General features: G+C 42.3%; 1 protein-coding gene across 5 annotated transcripts in view; it reads right to left on the bottom strand.

Annotated features, from left to right (window-relative positions):
• Positions 1-23343, bottom strand: part of prkcz (protein kinase C, zeta) — a 128160-nt gene that overhangs the window by 14666 nt on the left and 90151 nt on the right. For 4 of the 5 annotated variants that reach the window (XM_076095560.1, XM_076095559.1, XM_076095561.1 and 1 more), the window contains 7 exons: positions 21672-21769; positions 20340-20426; positions 16055-16190; positions 15764-15851; positions 14605-14724; positions 10170-10249; positions 8552-8641 (listed from right to left, as the gene is read on the bottom strand). In XM_076095560.1, coding sequence (XP_075951675.1) covers positions 8552-8641; positions 10170-10249; positions 14605-14724; positions 15764-15851; positions 16055-16190; positions 20340-20426; positions 21672-21769 — 699 coding nt within the window. Of the gene's footprint in view, positions 1-8540; positions 8642-10169; positions 10250-14604; positions 14725-15763; positions 15852-16054; positions 16191-20339; positions 20427-21671; positions 21770-23343 lie in introns of all 5 variants that reach the window. The other variant, XR_012955716.1, reaches the window with a different exon arrangement.

The raw sequence follows: 23343 nt of genomic DNA, 5'->3' as shown, positions 1-23343 counted from the left end.
CTGCTGTTGCTATTGACTCTTGTTTGGTGGATTGGATGATTGAAGTCTATCAGTAACAAGGAAGAAACAAGACATATTGGCAATTTTACAATTTATTCATTTAACAAACAGGAGCCTCAGTAGCGTGTGGAAGAACCATACACAGCCACACCAGCCTGGCACCTCCTCCTCATGCTGGTCACCAGCCTGCTCACACACTGCTGTGGGGTGGCATTCCACTCCTCAAGCAGGATTTGTCGCAAGTCAGCCAACGTGGTTGTGTTGGTCACTCTGGCTCGAACAGCTGGTCCCACAAGTGTTCACTTGGGTTGAGGTCAGGACTGTTGGCAGGCCATTCCATCCTCTCTACTCCCAAATTCTGGAGGTAGTCTCTGATAAACCGCTCTGTGGGGGCGAGCGTTGTCATCTTGGAGGATGGAGTTCGGTCCCAGACTGTGGAGAAATTGGATTGCCACTGGTTGCAGAATCTCATCTCGATATCTCTCTGCATTGAGATTGCCTCCAATGAAGACAAGCCTCATTTTTCCAGTGATGGAGATGCCGCCCCACACCATCACACTGCCTCCACCAAAAGGTGTTACTCTATCGGTGCAGCAATCAGCATAGCGTTCTCCCCGTCTTCTCCTCACTTTGACCCTACGATCCAACTTCCATAGGCAGAATCTGGACTCATCGCTGATCATAACGTTCCTCCACATGTTCAGGCAGAGAAGATTTGGCAAATTTTTCATGGCCGCAACCCACATACTGCTGTGCCGCTCATCCCAGAAATGCATGTTCCTTACAAATGGGGCACTGTTTGAAAGGTAAATACAGGCTTTCCAACGGTATACAATTTATTGCCAAGAAGCATTGTTACAACAGAGAAATAATCTACCAAACACTAATTTCCGAACTTTTTGTTCGATGTTTATAAATAAGGTATTTTTATACATATTTATACAAAAAACCTTTTCAGTAAAAACACACAAACAAGGTAATGTCTCGTTTTGTAAGATTCACAAAGCACTTTGCAATTAAATGAATAACTTAATAACTCATTTGAATTGCATTGCATTTAAGATGGGATATTATTTGGACAGACATAATGGTGAGAGTGAATTACCATATGAATACAAATGAAATAATAATAAAGATAAAAAGCTGTCAGGTAAACAAGGGAGTATTCCCTCTTGAGCTGCTAAATGGCTTCGTGTGAAACGTCTTGAGCAGGAAGTGTTTTATTTGAGGGCGAACTGAAAGCCACTGAAATGAACTGGTGAATGGATACAGTGTTATCATTAGAGTGTCCGAGTGGTGGGGACGACATGATGAGTCATGCTAAATATATCAAGACAACAGGTAAACATGGAGGAAGTGTCGAGGTTGCATTTACAGCAGATTAAAACAGGAAGTGTTGTAACTAAAACACAATGTGACTGAAGGCTCTGTACAACACATGGAGCTCTAGCGTGAGTTCAGACAGGAAGACTATACTCTTGCATGCCCAAGCTTCTAGTTTAGTTCCCATACATCTGCCATCACTCCTCATGCATGCTCACTCATTATGTCCTGGCTGTTATTGTTTGGGGCTGTCAATCATGATATCAGCTGTTTAGATCAGCTGGTCTCTCTAGCCAATAGCACAACGACACAGTGACATGGTTACTCTCTTAAATATGATCGTCTCTCTACCTTCAGTACGTTCATGCTGCTGTTACGCAACCCTCCACCTCCCTATCTCCGCCCAGTCTTTGCAGATTCATCAGCTTCATCAGCTTCATCATTCCATCAGCCTCACCATCACCACCACCACCACCAGTGTCTGGACTCCACGGGGGGATTTATATTGTTGCCGCTCAGGGCAATCACAACTCGATCACAAATCTCCTCGTTGAGTTCAAGCGCCAAAGAATTTCTGTGTAACTCATTAACGCAGCATCTGTCCTAGTAAATGTTAACGACTCGTTCACTGATCTCTCCTGATTGAATTAACCACGGTTTCTATGATCCATGATCATGATCTACGATTTTCTAACCTTAAAACAGCACGGCACGGATATATCATGGCACGCCTTTAATAATTTAACATAATTCAAAAATAAATCTTTTTTTCCCCTCAACGCAGCAGAACCAGAGACATCACCTTTGTTATCCGACGTGATCTTCTGTTGCTGAGAGACAACTCAAAGGTCATTTTCACAACTTTCAAACTTCAAGCTATTTCCAGTCCCACTTCTTGTTTACCAGTTGTTTGCTGAGTGAGTGTGTTTAGTTGCTACAACACTCTCGGTCCTCCTGCTGCTTTTTGCAGCAGTTTCTGAGCTTCATTAGTGTTATTGGTTCAAAGTGCTCTGTGGGAACAGCTTCAAACAAACAAACAACACAAAACCACTCACTTTCTCTCTTTATACCTCTTCCTATCACTCCCTCTTCATCAAATTGGCGCACCTTCCCCCAGTCTCTCCCTCTCTCTCTGCTAATTTTTAGCTTTTTTCAGCACCTACCTACACTCCTCTGTCAGTTTCACCCCCTCACATCCTGTCTCCATCTTCCTCCTCTCCATTTGTCTGCATCTTACTCATTGTCAATTCTTTCATCTTTTCACATCCCTCTCCTCCTACTTTCCCCAGTCTGTCTGATGTCTTGTTGGGCTGACTGAAGCTCTGTGTGGTGGTAATGACACACACACACACACACACACACACACACACACACACACACACACACACACACACACACACACACACACACACACACACACACACACACACACGGAGCACCCCTGAGGTCAAAGGGGGACATGAAAGAGGTAGTGCCATGGCTATACAGGCTATCCATGGGTTCTCAGATCACAGCCCCTGCCAGAGTGTGTAGGTGTGTGTGTGTGTGTGTGTGTGAGAGAGGTGTTCCAGTGGCATCGATGCTTTCAGGACAGACTTGGACGACGTGACAATCAGGCTGATCAGAGGCAGCCGTTAATGTGACTGCAGACTTCCCACAGTCAGCACATGTGAGGCTGTGCGTCACACACTCTACTGTTCTCACGTCATCACACTGAGTGGAGCTTTGGCTCTCGTCGTCTGTCCGCAGTGTGGAAGTACGTCTCTATAAGAAGCGGGACAATCGCCTTCACATCTATCTTTCACAATATCAGTACAGATCTGCTGTCAGACTGTGAACGTCCCACAGATAAAAGAAGTGAATTGTCTATGCGCACAGCTCTGGACGAAGGGACCTTTGTGGGAAGAAAACACGGTGCTGTGTGAAGAGGCTTGTTGTTATTTTTCTCTTTTGTTAAGCTAAGTGCTGAGATCTAGGAACATGCGACACGTTGACAACAGAGATAGGACAAGAAACACGAGCGGTTGGACAATCAGACAAAACAAGCAGTTCAGCCACAAAACTCCAAACTATGGAACACCTAAGTGCTGTAGAAAGCCAACACTGTGTGGGCACCTCTACATTTTACTCTTTGCTGTATCGTGACTTGTTCTTGCTCACCGGCACCTCTCACAAGCTTCCGGTACCCTCCTCTTTCCTGTCCATATCAGGTCATCCGGGTGATTCATAACGACTAGTATGAGCAACAGCTAGTGACGTAGTGCAGACAGTGATGGGGGAGGAGAGCTGCATGGGTCAAACAATCAGGACTTTCCACCAGTGTTCCACGACTTGTTTACATATTTTCATTACTATTGTTTATGAAATTATTTTTTAGCCCAACCATGATCTTTTTCTCAAACCTAACCAAGTGGTATTGTTGACTAAACCGAACGTTACATTGTTTAATGTGCTAATAAGAGGTCATGGTCATTTTATGTATTTCTGTGAGATCACATTGGAAACATTTGAGTTCTGCCAACCAGTCAGCGAACACTTTGGCTATCATAGCAAGATGCTAAACCAGACGTCCCAAACACCTTGAGACAGTCCTGACTTACATTGATTAGTTATAGCATAGTAAAACAATAAGTACTGATCGCTGTGAGACATTAGTATGGTGTGGTGTGTCGAGCCTACATGAATTATGGCTGCTGCAGTTTTTCTTAGTTGTGTACAGCCGTGTCGCAAATTGATAAAATACTACGGCGGCGACTCGTAGCTACGAAGTCGTTGAATTAAACCAATTACGGGGGAAAATAAAAGCATCCATCCATGACGTGGGTCTCCAGTGTCCCGTGACCTGGTGAACATCCAGCCACAAACAGAAACCTTACTGCAGATAGGAGGAGTGGGGAGGGAAATATCATTTCTGTCTTATGAGATCGAAGCAAAGCCTTTATGCAAAGTCTGCAGGAAAGAACACTACAATCAAACTTCACCCATTCTCATCTGGCCTCTACCAAAATACTAATTGTGCATAGAAGTATGCTGCCAACCTCTGGCTCTCTGGTGTTCTTATGGAACAGAAAGATAAAGTTAACTATTTATTGGTTCAAAGGTAAGACAAAGATGCACCCACATCATGCACTACAGAGGATGGGTGTCTGGCTTCCTGCCTGAGTGTGATCTCAGTGTCGATGAAAAGGAACTCACAATAGTGAAATCCAGTTGTACCCACTTCCAAATGATACATTTCTTCTCAACGCTCATCAACTTGACAGTTCTCTGGCAGTGAAGAACTGTGGATTTGGCGAGGGCATGAAAGAGGACGGCAGGTAAATGATATTCAAATGTGTCATCTCTTCAGAGAGAAAACCCGGCGCTCCCTCAGGAACCGTCTGATGAATATTAATATGTGGTAACAACAGTAGCGGTGTGCCAGGCCTGTCAGGTCTGGAGACAGGTTTGGAGTTTGAGGGCAGAGAGCGTCACTTCTCCTCCTCTCACAGCTTTGTCAACTTGTTTTTCCTCCGTGCTACACGGGGGCCTCGTCGCTGGGCTCAGGATTCCTCTCCGCTTTGATATCTTTCCCCAGTTTGCCTTTGGTGTGTACTTCACAGGCTCTGTGGCAGCACTCATTAACTCACTCTTGACAATTGTTTTCCCCCTCTTTTATGCCGGTATACTACCTACCACCCCAGCTAATTGTCCCATGAGGAAAGCACCAACAATGAGGATAGAGAAGTGGCCTTAATTCTCCTTTAATTAGCATTCACGCTAATGTCTGATAAAGTAGAATATTAATGGTGCTTTCATAGAGTCATTGTAAACTGGAAACAAGTGCACTTGCAACAGTGTAGAATTTAGAAGATGAAGACTAGAATATTATACAATAACTACAATAACTACATACAATACAACAACTAGCATCACAGCTGCTAATACAGATATTCTTAATATTGACATTTGCCTATACAACGATAATGACTGAGCCAGAGGCTGTCAGGTCTGCAGAGAGCATCATTGGTTCCAGCCTGCCCTCCATCCTGGACTTGTTCACCTCCAGATTCAGGAGACGGGCTGGAAAGATCACTGCAGACCCTTCACACCCTGAACACGAGCTGTTCAACTCCTCCCCTCTGGTAGGCGCTACAGAGCACTGTACGCCAAAACCACCAGACACAGGAACAGCTTCTTTCTGCTGGCCGTCACTCTCATGAACAATAAATCAGACAAACTGCACTATACCTCCATTCTGCACTAATATCCCCAATCCATTGTTATTGTTGTTGTTCTTTATGCTCATATATATACTTTAGGATATATATTTATACTCTACATAGTAGTTAAATTTTTATGCTAACCTCTGTTCTACTTTGTGGTCTTTAATGTCCTTGTAAAGTTTCCTTGTATGCATACGCATACATGGCCAATAAAGCTGATTCTGAATGGAGTTATGTGAAGTCAACATTGTGTTTGTTACGTTTATTACACAGCTGATGATCAGTTTCATCTGCAGTCCCTGACTCCTCGTTTGAAACAACGCGTGTGTGATGTGATGGGAACCAGTTTGAATGTTTGCCTCCCATTGATTCTGATTATAAACTACTTTACATCATAAACCATAACCTTCTGGTTTCTTCAGGCTTTCTGTCCTAAGAGGAATACTCTTAAAACTGTAAATTGAGCATTATTAAAATGATTATTAATAAATATATATTATGATAACTATATACATACTCAAACTAAAGCCCTGGACCCATCGTGAATGTAGTTTCAGAAGAAGCGAAACTGAAAACACCCCTTTTCTTAAATCTATCTGGATGAATGGAGGCCCATTGATACCATCCAGTCACAATGAAGTTCCACTGACCATCACAACCACATCACCTCACGGTGACCTAAACTTTGTTCATGTCTGTCCTAAGTGTACATTGCTCAGCCCCGCTGGTGAAACACGACTATATGCAGATGTAAAGATCGTTAATATTGTATAGCTTCTTTCATGTTCGCTTCAGACGAGGTTGTGCATCAGGGCTACGCCATCAATCACGTAACTGCAACCTCACACACACACACACACACACACACACACACACACACACACACACAGTGCTAAGCATTCAGTTGCAGATATGTGTGTGCATGTGTGATTAAGAATTCACTTTTGTTGTTCCACAGAGGGGGAAGGCACTTCACTCCACCGAGCAGTAGTCTACACACGTCTATAACTATATCATGCATGTTTTATCACACACACACACACACACACACACACACACACACACACACACACACACACACACACACACACACACACACACACACACACACACACACTCCTGTGCCTGTTCAAACATCACAGGAGGGTGTTCTCTGTTCTGTGTTGTTTAAGCTCTTGAAACAGTAGATCCATACTATCAAGTGTGACAAAGGGAAATGAGAATGTGAGATGACAGCTGTACCCTGTTCTCTCAGCTGATTGGCATTGACTGTGGGCATGCAGTGTTTACTCCCTCTTTGTTGTTACATTAGTTGTGACAAACCCCAGATCAGTTGTCAGCAGCTGTCTGTCAGGAAGCAACACCCACCCTGATCCCACCAATGATGAACTATATATATATATATATATGAGAATAATATTGTGGAAGTTGCAACCCCAGTATTTCCTTCTTTTGCTCTCTGGATTTGTGAGGGAGTTGTTTGTGTGCAGCTGCTTTGGACTGTCTTGGACCATGGCTGCTAGGGAAGTGTATCACTAAGTAGCCTACACTTGGTTTCCTCTGGCACAAATCAGTCGATGAGTTAGTAAACTTGATGTGTTTTCCACTCGGTTCGGTTTATTTCACAAAGAAATAATTGAGGTCATCGGAAACTGTTTGGACAAGGGCAGGCACTTTCAAAACATACTTGGAAGGTGATTGGATGAACCATCTGTCAATCAGATTCCTTCTGAAGACAGTGAGGAGAAGAGAGAAAACTTTTCTATAGAGAAAAGTCTTCAGTGTCGTTCTTTGTTCTTCCTTCAATGAAGAAATGCTCTCCAGTCCTGATAGAACTGATGCTTTTGCTGCATCTACGCTAACCTCTTCAGGAGCCGCCATTGTTTAGAACAAACTCTCCTCTCCGTGTCGTCACACACACACATAAGCCACGCATAACTTCTACAGATATGTATGTAATTCTTTCATGATCTCATGACATCCCAAGAATCAAGCTGCTGTGCAAGGTACGAAAACTCAACTCAGTTGAGCAAAAGGTTGATAATGCAATCATATAAAAAAAACAAAAAAACACAGCACAGGGAAATTATCTTGTGGAATAATTGCTCGATTTGAGAAAACATATAGAGATCTAAATATTAGTACATATGAACTTCATGAGTAATGTCTATGTTTAGTGGACTGCACTTTATTTTGTCAAAACTTAGGACATTTTAGTTGTGTGTGTGTGTGTGTGTGTGTGTTACAACAGACTGAAAGAATCTGCACCACAGACTAACTAATCATTCGGGAGCTGGATTCACTCAAATTTTGCTGACTACGTGGGTTCACATCGACACATTATTATCTGAGGGGAGACGTAGATGTTGATGATGATGCACTTATTCGTACAGATTACACGTTAACTGAAGGTCATACATGTCAGCTTGCTGCCTTGCCTCTTTTCACGTTCGTCCAAGCTGTTTTGTTGCTGATTCTACTTTTCATTCATTATTTTCCCTCCAACGACGGGTGATGTTTGCTAACATTACACACATAACATTGATGAAACTCAGGTCAAAGTCAACTTGCTGAAGAGATATTTTGTTCACAGATATGTAGGTTTTTGTATTTAAACTCATTTGTCACAGTAATAACACATTACTAAAACAAATGTCAAAAAAAGGTCAAAATGTCATCATTTATGTTGTTTCGGAGCTTACTTGATTTAGTTTGAATGTTTTATCTCTCATGTTTTTTTGCTGACACTGGTGGTCTGTAGGCTTACATTTTGTAGCAAAAGCTTGTTGTCAAAGCAGACCATCTACTACGACTATGTCGTCTATATGTTTTGAGAAAGGCTATATAAGACAAGATGGACTTCTCCCGGCTCCTTTTGTGAGCATGAAATGTGTTTATTTTGAAAAATGACAGTGTATATTTTGTTGGAACATGATGTGTACACCCAAAAGAAATGCAAAAAAATAACAATTTAAGAATCATATCATGATATTTGTTTCTCTCCTCACTCACTCTGCTCTTACCTGGTCCCAGTCTATACTGCGGAAAAATGTGTGTGCCTTGATATCTGTGAAGCCCGTCTGGACCTGGCATCCCAGCCGCTCCTTGGGATCCTGTTGGGACCAAGACAGCTGGTCAGGAACACAAACAGGAGACATATTTCATGCAATGTGAGGTTATTCATTAGAACGTAGATGTAGACGAATGCAGACTTACTGTCAGGTGGATTCTACTTTACGTGGACACTAATAAAGTCCAGGGGGGACGATGTTGAGATAGCATTTCTCTTAATATACTTTAGAGGTTATGTAGTCTTAACAGAATGAAGCAACGTGGACAATTAGTAATAATGCAGGCCACACAGGTTTGCATCACGCCCTGCATGTGTACATGTAGCCCCCCTGTAACTGCTTAACTTGGACTGGGCTCTTTTCATCACAACAATTATGGTGATGCCCTACAGAGGCACAGTGCATGTGAAAGGCTGCCTGCGGGACCAGAAGCAGCCTCGTGCATCAGAGCTACACCATGACGACACACACGCGAAACCTTGTTGCAAAAAACATGAAACCTGGGGCTGAAATGCATAAATACTTCTGCACATGTATACAGAATAAATGAGAATGCTCTGTAATCATTCTACAACAGTAGATTGAATCATGTATATGTCTTAAAGGGCCACACCAGTGATTTTACATGTTGTAGTTCATTTACTACACAACATTTTTGCTGCTGAAACTTTAACAACATTTTCAGAATTGTGAGTGTTTTTTGTTTCAGGTAATTGTCTTTCATTCGTTTCACTAAGGTATAAAACTTAGAGTCTTGAAACTTGTTTGATTAAAATGAGAACTCTGGTGTTATTCTATACATTTGTTTTTATCGACAAATTTCCAGTAAACCCTAAAACAATGTGTCCAAGTTGTACATTCGTTCATACTTTCTGACTTCACAACCCTCTCTGTGAGGCCACAAGCCCACTGGATCCTACTGAAGTCACAAATCTTTTTCTAGCTCACAAATAAATAGTTTCATTTTGTAAAAAGGCTCAGTCATTTCCTCAAACACCTGGTCACTCTAGGTTTTAACAAATGTTACTCCAGCAGGAGGAAATATTGCATTTCTTGGGGACTATTTTCAGCAGCGGATGAATCCACATTTGGTGCTCTAATGAGTATTTGTGGCAGCGGGCCGTCGTATGTGGGATTGAGTCAAAATGTACTAGTGTGTGTTGATGGTGATGTCAGCCAGTGCAACAGTGTTGCTCATTGATGTGTTTGTAATAGTTTTGAACAACAATGGCACAGAGAAATAAGACCGCATCATGTAGCGTCTTTATCCAAAGTGCTTTATAGAAGAATACAAACATCCGAGGGTGAACAAGAAAGTTCATTTACGTGAAGACGCCAACAGAAAAATCTCAATGGAGAGATGATGAGATTTAGGAACTCCTGTTGATAAGGGCTGAAGCGGAAATAGTCAGAACAATTCAAGGAATGGCAAGAGACTCGGTTGTATATGCATAAATAACGAGCCGTCTGTGTGACCGTGGTGTTTTTGCGCAGCATTGTACACAGACACACAGAGAGAAAGAGAGGGGGGGGGGGGGGGGGGGGCTGACTGGGAGTGGAATGCTCTCACCTTGTTGAGAAAGCCCTTGAGCACGCTGGCAGCTTTCACCGACAGAGACCTTGGGATGCGAATGGGCTTCTCAAGAATAACTGTTGGCGGAAAGAAAAGAAGGACAGACAGAGAGACAGAGACAGAGACAGAGACAGAGAGAGAGAGAGAGAGAGAGAGAGAGAGAGAGAGAGAGAGAGAGAGAGAGAGAAAAGGACAAGCGTGAGTAGGGAGGAGGATGATTCACAGTCCAACCTGCCTGTGGGTGACCATGTCTGCTGAGTGGGAGTCAAAGGAAGGGAGGAGATACAGAGGACACTGTTTTGTTCTTTTTTCTCACTTATGATGGGTTAGACACAGCCTTGAGACTCCCACAGCTCAACAATGTCATACAAACGATGAACAAAAAAATCTTTGAAAAATTGTTTATCGAAATAAAAGGATGTAGTGCTGCCTCACACATTAGTGAGAGAATGTGTGAGGCAGGAAGAGAGGAGACACTGAGCGCACCTAGCGGGTGTAAGGTCGGGCCCAAGAGGTTTGTTTTCGGTCAAACTTCTGCTTCCAAGATAAAGAAGGATCATTAGACTGTTTTTTTCCAAATATATTTCAGTTATTCAAATTGTACATGTTCTAAAATGAATACCACCTTGTCCCATGTTTGCCAGCAGTCTGTCTGTCTGTCTAAAGATGTGGGGCTGGCATGTGCAGCACTGATAGCCAAAGCAGAGTCTGGCACAGGGTCTAGCTAGGTGCCATATGGCTGGGTGGCATCCTATAGTGAAAAGGTTGGTTTCCGTTGGGAGGAATTCATCGAGGAACCTGCTGCTCTACCAGTAAGACCACCACGAGGATGGTACTGGTGGCAGATGCTAGCCACGGTGCCATGCTATGCTCCCGACAGTCACAGCAGAGACATAATGCGTCACACAAGGCTGCTGTAGTACGGAGGAATTTCTGTTATAGAGGAGTGTGTGGGTGGCTGTGTGAGAGAGGGAGGAGGCGAAGGAGTGTGCTATGTAAGGGTACCATATGGCTCGAGGAACACAAATGCAAATATGACAGATATTAGAGAGGTTCCTCTACCCTGAGGGTGAGATCACACCGAGAAGGGTGTTATGGGTAAGAGGTGTGCTGATGAACGAGCACACCTCCTGAATCCCATCAATGCTTTAGTGTGGACCGTCAGTCTGGAGGCAGCTTTGAAACATGTGAAAAATCACAAAAGATCATACTCAAAATCTGCACAAGTATTTAAAGAAAGTTCAGCAAATGACCCTCATTCATGTTGTTTGCAGCCTGGAGAATACAGCGTGTTCCAGCCTGAGGGCCATGTGCATGGATGTGCATTTGGAAACATTCGAGTGACTCAACGCACTTCTTTGTGTAGATCAGTGGAGATTTTTACACGTGCATCTGCAGAATTGTAATTTCCTTAACATTTGACGGCTGTAGCGCACACAGACACTAAGCACACAGATGAATGTAATAGAAGTGCTGCTTTGCTTGATGTCAGTGGCATTGACACATTTTATTTGCACAGAGCAAGGACTGAGAGCTAACCAGATGCACATAATAATATTATGAGGAAGGACTCGCAACTCTATAAAGTTATTACGGCAAGAATCCTTTTATCCTTCATTCTGACACCAGGTAAGAGTTACCCATTTACATTTACAGTCATCGACCAGGCTGGATGATGCATACACTGAGCTACAATGATGAGAATACGGAATGGAGCTTCAACACATCTTCTGTGGAAACAGAAAGGGGATGTCACTTAATGCTACATCACTCTACATTACAGTCTATGCTGCACATTAACCCAAATGTAAGCATGAGTCCAGACTCTGTTGGTGATACGGCTCATTTTGTTACGCCAGGCTTTCCAAGTAGAAGTGAATGCTGGCTGTCACATTTCTACATCCGTCTCGTTATACCATTAAAATCATAATTATGAAACAATGTTCCAACAACAATAAACATGCTCATGCAGTCTGACTGATGGAGAACAGAGTCCTGTGTTTTGGGGAGCCTCAGTGTGGTTATTTGGCGCCATCTCAGTTTAAATGAAAATGCCATCAGCTGGCAAATGAAGCAAAGCAGAGAGAAAAAATAATAATAAAAACACTGAACTGTTCCACACATGCATCCTAAATCTGTAATAGAGGCCATGATGTACTGCTAGACTCTCCACAGTTGATGAGGGGTGGGGGAGCGTACATTACAGCATGTGCATGCAGCAGTACATCATTACATGAATTCTCAAATAGTAACCCATCTCTTGTTCACACACATGTGCTTTAACAGACTTTAGGAAAACCCGATGCTTTTTGCATGACCACAATGCATTTCTGCACTCATCCAATGGGGTTATAAGAGTTTAATCTACCAGAAGGTGGAATTTTCTCAGCCTATAAAAGGACCATGTAATCTGTCAACAGAAAAACACACATCACTGAATCAAATTGTCAAGGTGGAATTAAACAAGACACTTTTATCAACAGAGATTATGACAAAACAAAAGTATGAATGGAGGTTCTCTTACTATTATTTCCCCCGGCCATATCAGGCTTTCACACGTAAATATAACGATACGTTTACTCAAATGCCAAGAGATTTCACAGACTTGAATAAAACAAGAGTGGCAAACTAAAACCAATGAACATTTGAGAGAAATAAACGTAGCCCTGTTTGTGAGATCCCTCCATTTTAATGCAGCATGCCAGAACCATCTAAGCCTCGATGTATACACGTAAACCTTCACAGCCCAGAGCTGATTGTTATTCCGTTACATTATTCCTCACTCTCACAATATCAGTTATGCGTCACAAATGGCTAAATTAACATCTTTTTGTTTAAATGGCGCTGAGCAGCCTGCCATGTGCTCTTAATATTCAGATCTGATTCCCCACTATTCCCCTATACTCCTAACCCTTAAAGCTTAGAGGATGGGGTACATGCCTGCTGATGAAACAGGGACTGATATTGTTTACTATGGGTGGAGGATAAACAAGACTAGGTGGAAGAAACCATGTGGCTGGACTGCGTGTGATCGGGGTGCTAAATTGTGACAGGGATAGTCAGCGGTGTCTGGATATTAAATGTTCATCTGCAGTTTTCTGGAGCATATCATTAATTCAACAATATAATCATGCTACTTTCTATAATGTCTTGTTCTGCACTTCTCCAATTTCTTCTTTACTCTTTACAGTTTTTTGGACTTCAACTTTATCTTCTTTGCTCGGCTGCTGAAATGTCCCCGTGGGACTAGTTCAGTATCTTTCTCTCTCTCTCCGATCATCAACCGTCCTCACGACAGATATGCCTCTGGGGTCAAGGAGCTATATTTCTAGTGTTCTGGTGTATCCAGCAGATACTTCCTTTACCTTGAGCTGCTCGTTGTCTACAGTTTGATTAAATGTGAGATGAGAGACCAGTATGACTGGATTCTTTTCACAAGTAGCCAGTTAATACTATCTTGACAACTGAAGTCACTGAAAACTTCCAATATTTACGATTACAATTAAACAATGATTAATGCGTTTACTCTTTCTTGTCTCAACTCTCAACTCGTTAAATACCGATGCTTGGGGCCCTACACTTCAAACTATGTCGCTCTGACTTCCCCTCCAGCGTTCGTTTTGGACGTGTCAGAGACGACGTGACAAGTTGTCGCTCGTGTTTCCATAAAGTCTTTCAAAATAAACTTCTGTGTTCATAGGAAACGTATAGTTTGCCCTCATCACATACATACAGTCTCTTTTCAAAATAAACTTCTGATAGTAAAACTGTTATGTAGCACGAACAGCAGTCTCCTGGGTAAGAGTCCTGTGTTTGCTTGACACCACTATCACCAAGATTTTCCTTGAATGAAACTATTGGCCAGACTGCCATGCACTCTAGTATTAGACATTTTCCATTTCCTTTAGGCAGATGTCAACACAATTTTAAAAGAACATTCATGCTGCCCAAAAGAATAAACCCTTTAAATATGAGCCCAGCCATTATTTGCAAATGTATGATAGCTTCTTGAGATGTTGGTATTGTTGCTTTTACAAGGCGGAATAATGCCTCAAAACTAAAAAAAGAAAACAAATAAATCAGTTAAAACAGACAAAAAATCTCAACATGTACAAATATTTACTAAAAAGTGAAGTCTTCTAGCAAAGTGACAACTGGTCTTTCCCAGTTGAAAGCCCTTTCCCCTGAAGCTTTGTTCCTAATATGTCATGACCCGCCCCATGCTGCCTCTGATTGGCTAGTCCTTGTTGCCTTCCTTGGTTGGGTTGGTTAGGTTGAGAGTGGTTGGGGTTAGGGTAGGAATATCAGGGTAATCAGACGCAGAGTAGGAAGAGAAATATGACTTCCTGGACAGCAGTGCCATGGTACCTCCTCTTGCAGTGTGTATCTAACAGGTATAAACCCTGGGTATTGTTACATTCCTCTGCCTCACCTTGAAAGAGGTACTCCTCTGTGTTCATGTCGGGATTGTCGGTGATAATGTCGAATGGGGACCTCCCAGCCATCATCTCAAACATCAGCACGCCCAGAGCCCACCAGTCCACACTGAAGCCTGGGACGGCACACAACAATAAGACATGTGGCATGAAAAGACTCACTTACCAGACACTTATCAGTATTAATCACAAACTGAGGCTGGTTTGGTAACTAGTAAAAACGTTTTCTATGGACATGCACTGCCACAGAAGCCAGGCTCAGACTGCAGGAGTTTTAAAATCCTAACCAGTTTAGAAATTGTTTTGCATCACACATTTGGGAGAATGCTCACAGATGCTCTTCTCTTTAATCTCAAACAAGTACACAGTATAAGATCTGAAAATAATGGTGCATCACACACTGCAGGATTTTATTAATATTATCGTGCAACGCATCACCTCGCGTGATCTCTCTTACGTGATCTCTCTTACGTGATCTCTCTCACGTGGTTTCATTAGGGAGCAGATGTGAAGACTGAAAACTCTCTGTAGCAATGCTTTGCAGTTAGAAAAAACAAAAGCAGAAGTCTAAATGAGTCGGGATGAGAAATGGCTGGTCAGTTTTAATACCCGTCAACATTGGAATGCTAAAAAACGTTAGCCTTAATTAAGGGCGAGAATGTTTACGGTTTTCATCCGCTTGGAAACATCGTCAGCTGCTCCGGCTTGTCTTTCTCATTGGCTATCGTGGTCCCACTCGAATCAGGTACCGATGTAATCATCAAGACTTTATCTCCTAAATATCACACGTTTGAAAATAACCAGGGCGGCTCCGATTAAAGAGTGAACAGCTTGGAAACCCTTCACATTACCAGATAATCTTGGCCTAACATCGGGACCGACCAAGGTGCTGGACTGGATTTCCCCCCCGATTGTCGGGAGGAGTATATCGGGGATAAACCACCCCTGAACTCCTTTAGTCTGAGCCTGGTTTTAGGCCACAAAAGTTGCCCAATGCAGTTTAGGTGGTGTAGTGCATGATTTAAATCCATCCTTCATTACCTTTTCATTCAAATTTAAAGATTCACCATCAGAAGTTTAGAAACAAAAATACGAGTTGTTGGGATCAGCGTTTGGACATGAATTGATCCGACCCACTGGGACTCCTGTACTCACCGTAGTCCTCTCCTCTAAGAATCTCGGGTGCAATGTAGTTGGGTGTTCCACAGAAGGTACTAGTGGTGTCACCTGGTCTAATCCCCTCCTGAAGGGGGTGGAGGGGGAAGAAGACATGGTTCCAGTGATATAAGAAAAAATAATATGATGTACAAGAACCAGAACAGTGGACAGAAAAGCAGAGACAGAGGCCCCGTCAGTGCTTCCAGTCAATACAGACATTGTATTCTTGATAACCTCTACGCCAGCTGTCCACACAGCCGACTGAAGGAAAATCAATCGGTGTCTTACCTTGCACATGCCGTAGTCTGTGAGCTTGATGTGTCCCTCGTGATCCAAGAGAACGTTGTCCAGCTTCAGGTCTCGGTAAATGATGCCCTTTTCATGCAGGAAGTTCAGAGCGATACAGATTTCAGCAGCATAAAATCTGTGAAGGAGAAGAGAAAAATGCAGGGAATGATGAGCTGTCCACTGGTGCCACCATCAGGCCAAAGAATTACACCAGAAAACGACACATCGCCATGGTTGCACATGTTGTGTTGGTGTCATATGACCATCACACTCACAGGGGTCATTAATTCAGCCACAGACATAAACAGGGATTGAACTGCAAAACAAGTTTTAAAATCAACTTGATATTGTTATTTTCTAATGTACTGCTATTCTCCAGTAGTGCTGTGGCCGTGGTAAGAAGGAAAGGGGGCTTTGCAGTCTCTTGTAGTGCTCCAGGTGAAAAATGGCTTGCAATTGCAGTTCTATACGCTCGCGTTCTGCACAGCATTTATGTAACGTCTGAACGCCAATTCATGTAAAGCCATTAGGCCAGCATATTATAGATTCCATGTTTGGAAATGGCTCATTGAGAAGATTGCCATAGTTGCTGAGCACATGCTACCAGAGGATGAACCCTTTCCATTCTGAACTCTCTGAGCTTTCCTCTAGAGCCACGGTGGAAGAAACAAAACACCGGCACACACAGATAAACGTGTTTCAGCTAGAAGCTGTCATCAGCGATGTTACTGTGAAACTGACAATGGCTACTAGCTGAATTGTGTTCAGTATTATTCATTAAAAAGCAAAAGCAGCAAGCGTATACATTCAGTATTCCTTCAGTAGCTAGTAGGGGTGCAACGGATCACAAAACTCACGGTTCAGATCGGATCACGGTATTTGAGTCACAGATCGGATCATTTTTCAGATCAGCAAAGAAAAGGGGGGGTGGACAAATATAACTTTGCTTTCCATTTATTAATTCAAATAACTTCAATGAAACCTAAAGCAAATAACTTTGGGCTATAGTCTTACATGAAAACCACAATATTTAAGATATTTATTTTCAGAAAGATGAGAATATCTACATGGTGTGGGGTAAGGGTAGCGCTAGATGTGTGGCTGTGTGCCTCTCACAGAGTCATGTCTGCAGCACCGGACTTTAAATCTCAAGTCCACCGTGATGAGCTGTCAGTCTTTTCCTTTTCATAGAGGCCTGGACGATCTTCATACTCAAGGATTTCGCAGCGTGGCTCAAGCACTTTAACCAGATTTTGAAATCCTTTGTTTTCCACACAGTATGGCCTCATGTCTGCAGCAATAAAGATCCCAATAGATGTTGTAATAGTTTTAGCCCGGTTTGATTCTGCCACAAACGCTTTCTGAAATGCCGCAATGATAAGTTGTTGTGCCTTGGCCCCCGTCGCTGACAGACCAGGATGGTGGTGCTTCATATGTATGGACATGCCCGATGTTTTGCCGTTGTCGTATGTCTTTCTCTTTAAACAACGCCTACATACCGTAATGGTTTCGTCCACCACCCTCATTCCGTCATTATAAGTTACAGGGAAGACAAAATGTTCGCAAACTTGCGTCTTCCAAGACATCAAGCATTGGTTTGTGGACTGCTGTTTTGAAGCCTCGAGTTCGGCAATTTATTTTTCAGGAGACCAAAAAGGTTACATTTAACTGTCATGAACGGAAAACACACTGTGAAAGGGTGAAAGTTGTAAAACGACAACTCCCAGACCGTGGTATCTACAATTATGCCGTAAAGCATTCCCTGCTTTATGGTCTGTTTGACTCTAAATGGACCATAATTTACTAAATGAACATCATGCTGTATTGAAGAAGACTTGAAACTAGAGATTGAGACCATAAACTCATGTTTACAATGTTTACTGAGGTAATAAATCAAGAGAGAAGTAGAGTCATTTTCTCATAGACTTCTATACAACCAGACTTTTTACAAATAAAGGAGAAAGAATGCCAGTTTAAGGCACTTCAGCATTGGCTTCGCTTTTCAGAACCGGAGGTTGCCGCCTTGTTTTTATGTAGAAACGTGAAGTTTTAGAAATACATATCTCCTTCCAACCTCTCCAGGTAACAAGTATCACTAGTACACAACATTTAACCAGGACTAACTCCAAACCCACCAAACCAGAAAATATGAAAGGACTGCATGACAGTCTATGGAGCAGAGACGGATAGCAGTCAATCTTGCTCACAGCTGGCTAATGCTATGCTATGATTGGACAGTCTGCGCCCAAGGGGCGGGGCATAGCGAAGGTTACTTAAGAAAATGTAAATCTTTGTACATACGTACTTGGCGTAGAAATGTTAACTATCTAAGGAAGTTTGTTGCCTTAACGCCGTGTGCTCCAGTATGCTTTAGACCAAATGGTTATTGGTTATTGAGGTATAAAGGGCTTTCATAAGTACATCTATGATCAATCTGGTTATAGTGAACATTGACATATTTATAGAACACATTACTCTTAAAAGCCTCTAGTTTTGAACCTTAATTGGATGTACTTGGTGTGCGTCAGTGAGTCAATAGCATTTCCTCTCCATGTGTAGGTAGTGTGCATTCTGTCTCTAGGAGATAAGCCTTCATTAACAGTGACGAGCCTCTCGCTGTCTGCCTGCTGTAAACCCATGAATGTCAAACACTGAGGGAAAGACTGCAGCGGAGGAATGTTTGACAGAGAACACACAAATCCCACATCGCTCCCCCACGTTTTTCACTGTGACAGCCTCCATTGTACACCGTTGTTTCACTGCTGGCATCAGACTGATAGGAGTTGCGTCCTATCAGCAGCACCATCCACCGCCCACCGGCCCGCCTCCCCCACGTTGTGGGGGAAATGTGGCAGAGCTCTCTCCAAGAGCGCTGCTCATGAATATGTACAATCATTATGAGTGATTAACATGCTGCTTTGAATATGTACAGCCACTGTCTCCAGAATACAGATTGCAGGGGCCGATAGGGGCCCAACGGTGCCTCTCTAAATCACTCAGCCTTTGATCCAGCATTTATCAGAGCCGCAGTTGGAATGCCTTGCAAGTACAGAGGCACAATGAATTATGGGTGCTCATTATGTTTCTCAGAGGTGGAAAAATACGTGTTAAGTTGAATTTTGGCAGCGTTGCCGCTTCCATGAAGAACTGCTAAAGCATCCCATTGAGCATACGTTTGTAAGGAGTCCTTGGAAGAAGTATGGTAGGAACATTTTAGACTGAGCGCAAACAAGGTGCATATAAAAGCATCTTCCACCATCTTACATTACATTACATTACATTACAGTCATTTAGCAGACGCTTTTATCCAAAGCGACTTACAATTCAGAGTCTATCACATTTTCTACACCGTAGGCACAGCTACGGGAGCAATTTTGGGGTTAAGTGTCTTGCTCAAGGACACATCGACATGCGACTAGCGGAGCCGGAGCCGGGGATTGAACCGCCGACCGCGATCTTCCACTCAATCTAGCAGTCCTACACGGCAAAAAGCCAGATGCTTTTATGAAACTGATGGTTTATGAAAGGCAAAAAAGAAAGACACTGCACACACATTACTGTACGTGAAATGAAAAGGAGTACCAAGAATCGTGGGATCACACATGGAAATCCATCTTGTCAGGCTTCATGTCATGCGTTTGTGACTGGTAAGCCAGAGCATGGACCACTCAGAGTCCTGTGAGGAGCTACTGGCAGCTATGGGTGTGGCTCATGTGTGTGTGACGACACAGAGAGACCGTTTCTTCGAAACAACAATGGCGGCTCCTGAAGAGGTTAGCGTTGATGCTGCAATAGCATCAGTTTTATTAGGACTGGAGAGTATTTCTTCATTAAAAAGAAAAGCAAAGAATGACACTGAAGACTTTTCGACATGGAAAAGATGTCTTCTCTCTTCTCCCGACTGGCTTTAGCAAGAGTCTGATTGTATTTTTTGAGGGTGCCTGTCCTTTTCCAAACAGTTTCTAATGATGGCTTCTCAGGTGCTTCTGTGTAACAAACCGTCCAGCGGGTCAGGTTAGCTGACTAAGCCATACTTAACCAAAATGAGCCCACTTCTCTGTCCCCCTCTGATCATGGAGCATATCCCTGGAGGCCTCACTGCAGTAACTTGGTCCTGATATTTATTTTTATTACAGTATAACATTTGATAAAGTTGAAAATATAAAGCCACTTCACTTTATATATGTTTAAAAATGCTAGCTGGACATGTTTCATCTCTGATATGAGTTATGATCCTGACAAACGTTTCATTTTTCCATGTGGAAGTAACTATACATGTGTTTACCTTGCATGCTCTTCAGGCAGCTTCCTTTGTCGTTGCATATGAAACATCAAGTCCCCGCCTTTCACATATTCAATCACCAGAAATAACCTGCAAACCAGAGAGTGATGAGAAAATCCATCAGAACACCATTGATGCTGTTTAGGACTGGATTGTTTTAACAAAAAATGTGAAAAACAAAGAGATGTATAATGACATATCAGATTTAGAAACGATATCAGACACAAAAGAGCTCCTGTGCTTGTGACCTTGATTTAAAGCAATCTGTTTCTTGAGAAGGCATATATTTTACTTCTAAATTATTTCCAACAGATATGTTGCATGTTGAGTCTGCCAATAGTTCATGTTTTCTTTTTCATTTTCCTAACAAATCCATTGAAGAGACCAAAACCAAGTATGAGTTCACCCACTAGCAAGTAGTGCTGTTGTGGTCTGATATACAGTAGTTTATGCCTCGATGATATATGCAAATGATATCGGAAAATGTATTAATGTATTAGAAATGCCTCTTATACAGCCTGAAATGCTGGAGTGGGTATCGGTGTGAAGCAAGTCTATGCACTGATCCAATATCATGTCATCAGAATATTTATCAGCTCATTTATGCTACACAGGAACAACAACAACACGTGTCACCTGCTACTTGATCTGTACACCCTGCCAGATTGCTACTGAGCATGTGCAACTGTGATGAGTTAACGAGTGAGCCGCCTCGCTTCTTTCTCATCTCTGCCACATGAACAGTGCCGATCCGACGAGGTGCTATCAGAGAGTGTAACTTTACCCGGCGCTAGAAAAATGTCAGCGACTTAGCAATATCTTACACTGGAACATCCCTCCAGTAAAATGGTGATGTAGTTTTAACGCTGGTATCAGATCGGTACTCTATCGGCTGATACGCAAGTTCAGGTATCGGAATCGGGAATGAAAAAGTTTCATTGGAACATGTCTAGCATGGTATGGCTCGTCTTTGCCTTTTTAATAGTTTTTGGACATCCTTTTGAAAATATCACCACACAAGACAGTGCAAGATGGCCAAAAACATTTAGTATGGAGAAAGGAAGGCTCTACATACGTCCAGTTTAATAAAGACGCCTAGCTTTTGATCACTAGACCTTCATCGGACCAAATGTTTGATTAAAAACTTGAAATGACATTGAGCAGAGCGCAGCTGTGCTTTTTCATGCAAGTTCAAACTAAGGGTAAATCAATGCAGAAGGCCCTCAGGAGGGTAATATTTCATATTACTGAAAAGTACAGTCAGGTATAATGAGCTGCATAAGAAATGTATTGGCTTTAAATGCAGTGTGAGTGTCAGTCTTATTGTGATCTTACCGACTTTCTGTCTGGAAACAGGAGTGGAGGCCGACTAAGAATGGATTGGTGGACGCCTGCTCGAACACGTGCTTCTCCGTCTGCACCCAGTCGATATCCTGGAGGGATGAGGAGAGACAGAGACAGAGATGGCATGAGGGGAAGATAATGTATTGACAATCAATTCGTCTGATCAATAGACATTCTCTGTGGTTAAACAGACAGAGGAAGATACACCATGCTACAAATAAAAAGTGTAGCTAGAACAATCCTCACATTCAGGATTATTCTCTCTTTCGGTATATATATATATATATATATATATATATATATATATATATATATATATACATATACCGTATTTTCCGCACTATAAAGCGCACCGGATTATAAGGCGCACCTTCAATGAATGGCCTATTTTAGAACTGTTTTTATATATAGGGCGCACCGGATTATAAGGCGCATAGAATAGAATAGCGTCGTAAGCGTGTCTCTTGAAAGGTGCCATTTTGGGGTCTTTATACACACAAGTGGTGTTGGACTAGGAGTAAGCACAGTACCGGTGTTTACCGCGGTGCGGCTTTGTAGTTTACCAGTCGTACTGAAACATTTTGACAGAGCGCCGTGTACAACCAGTATGGATCAACCAATTAACCAATTGATCCATATATAAGGCGCTCCGGATTACAAGGCGCACTGTCGTTTTTTGAGAAAATTAAAGGCTTTTAAGTGCGCCTTATAGTGCGGAAAATACGGTATATACAATCCTCAGATTCAGGATTATTCTCTCTTTCAGTATATATATATATATATATATATATATATATATACATATATATACAATCCTCACATTCAGGATTATTCTCTCTTTCAGTATATATATATATATATATATATATATATAGGACAGTCAAATAATCCAATAACAGGAGCTTCATTTGAATCTGATATTGGTAAAACCTCAGAATGCCACCAACAAAGTGCTCGTTGGATTATCTAACAATGTCTGACTGTTGCACATCACTTATAATGGCTACTTTATAATACAACTATTTAATTTCTTTTTTTTTTATGTAGATGGTAAATGTACTTGCATTTGTTTAGCATCTTTCTAGTCTACTGATCACTCAAAGTGCTTTCCCCTACATGTCATGATTCACACATTCACACACTGCCCATCACAACTAATCTAATTCACACTCACACCCATTCATACACTGACGGCACAGCCTTCAGGAGCAGTTTGCGGTAGTTCACTGCTACATGTGGATTGGACCTGCCGATCTTTCATTGTAGGTGTAATGAAAGCTTTAAACAAGTTGAAGATTAAAAACTACTAACAATTACACGCCGTGAGAACACCATAATCCAACAAAACCTCTTTCTTTTATCTTCAACTGATATTAACAATTGGGTTATGCTGCCAACAAAGATTAGAAGCAATGATGATCAGGTATCCGCCATGGACATGACAGGTAAAGTGGACATTCATCAAGAATTGCCTTCTCATCATTATCCCCAAGATTATGGTTATTAGGGGACGGACCGTATCATTTTGAAAACAACCGCTGTGCTTATGATCAGTCAAGATATTGAAATAAAGTGAGATACACCTGAATGCCAGATGACATCAGTCAAGGAGAAGCTGGGGACCCAGCAATAAAAACCAGTGTGTTCGTCACAGCTGTACCAG

The sequence above is a fragment of the Anarhichas minor genome, unplaced genomic scaffold, assembly GCF_050575085.1.
Source record: "Anarhichas minor isolate MPS153535 unplaced genomic scaffold, ASM5057508v1 ptg000020l, whole genome shotgun sequence".
Classification (NCBI taxonomy): domain Eukaryota; kingdom Metazoa; phylum Chordata; class Actinopteri; order Perciformes; family Anarhichadidae; genus Anarhichas; species Anarhichas minor.
Note: the sequence above shows the minus strand (reverse complement) of the source record. Positions and strands in the feature narration are given on the sequence as shown.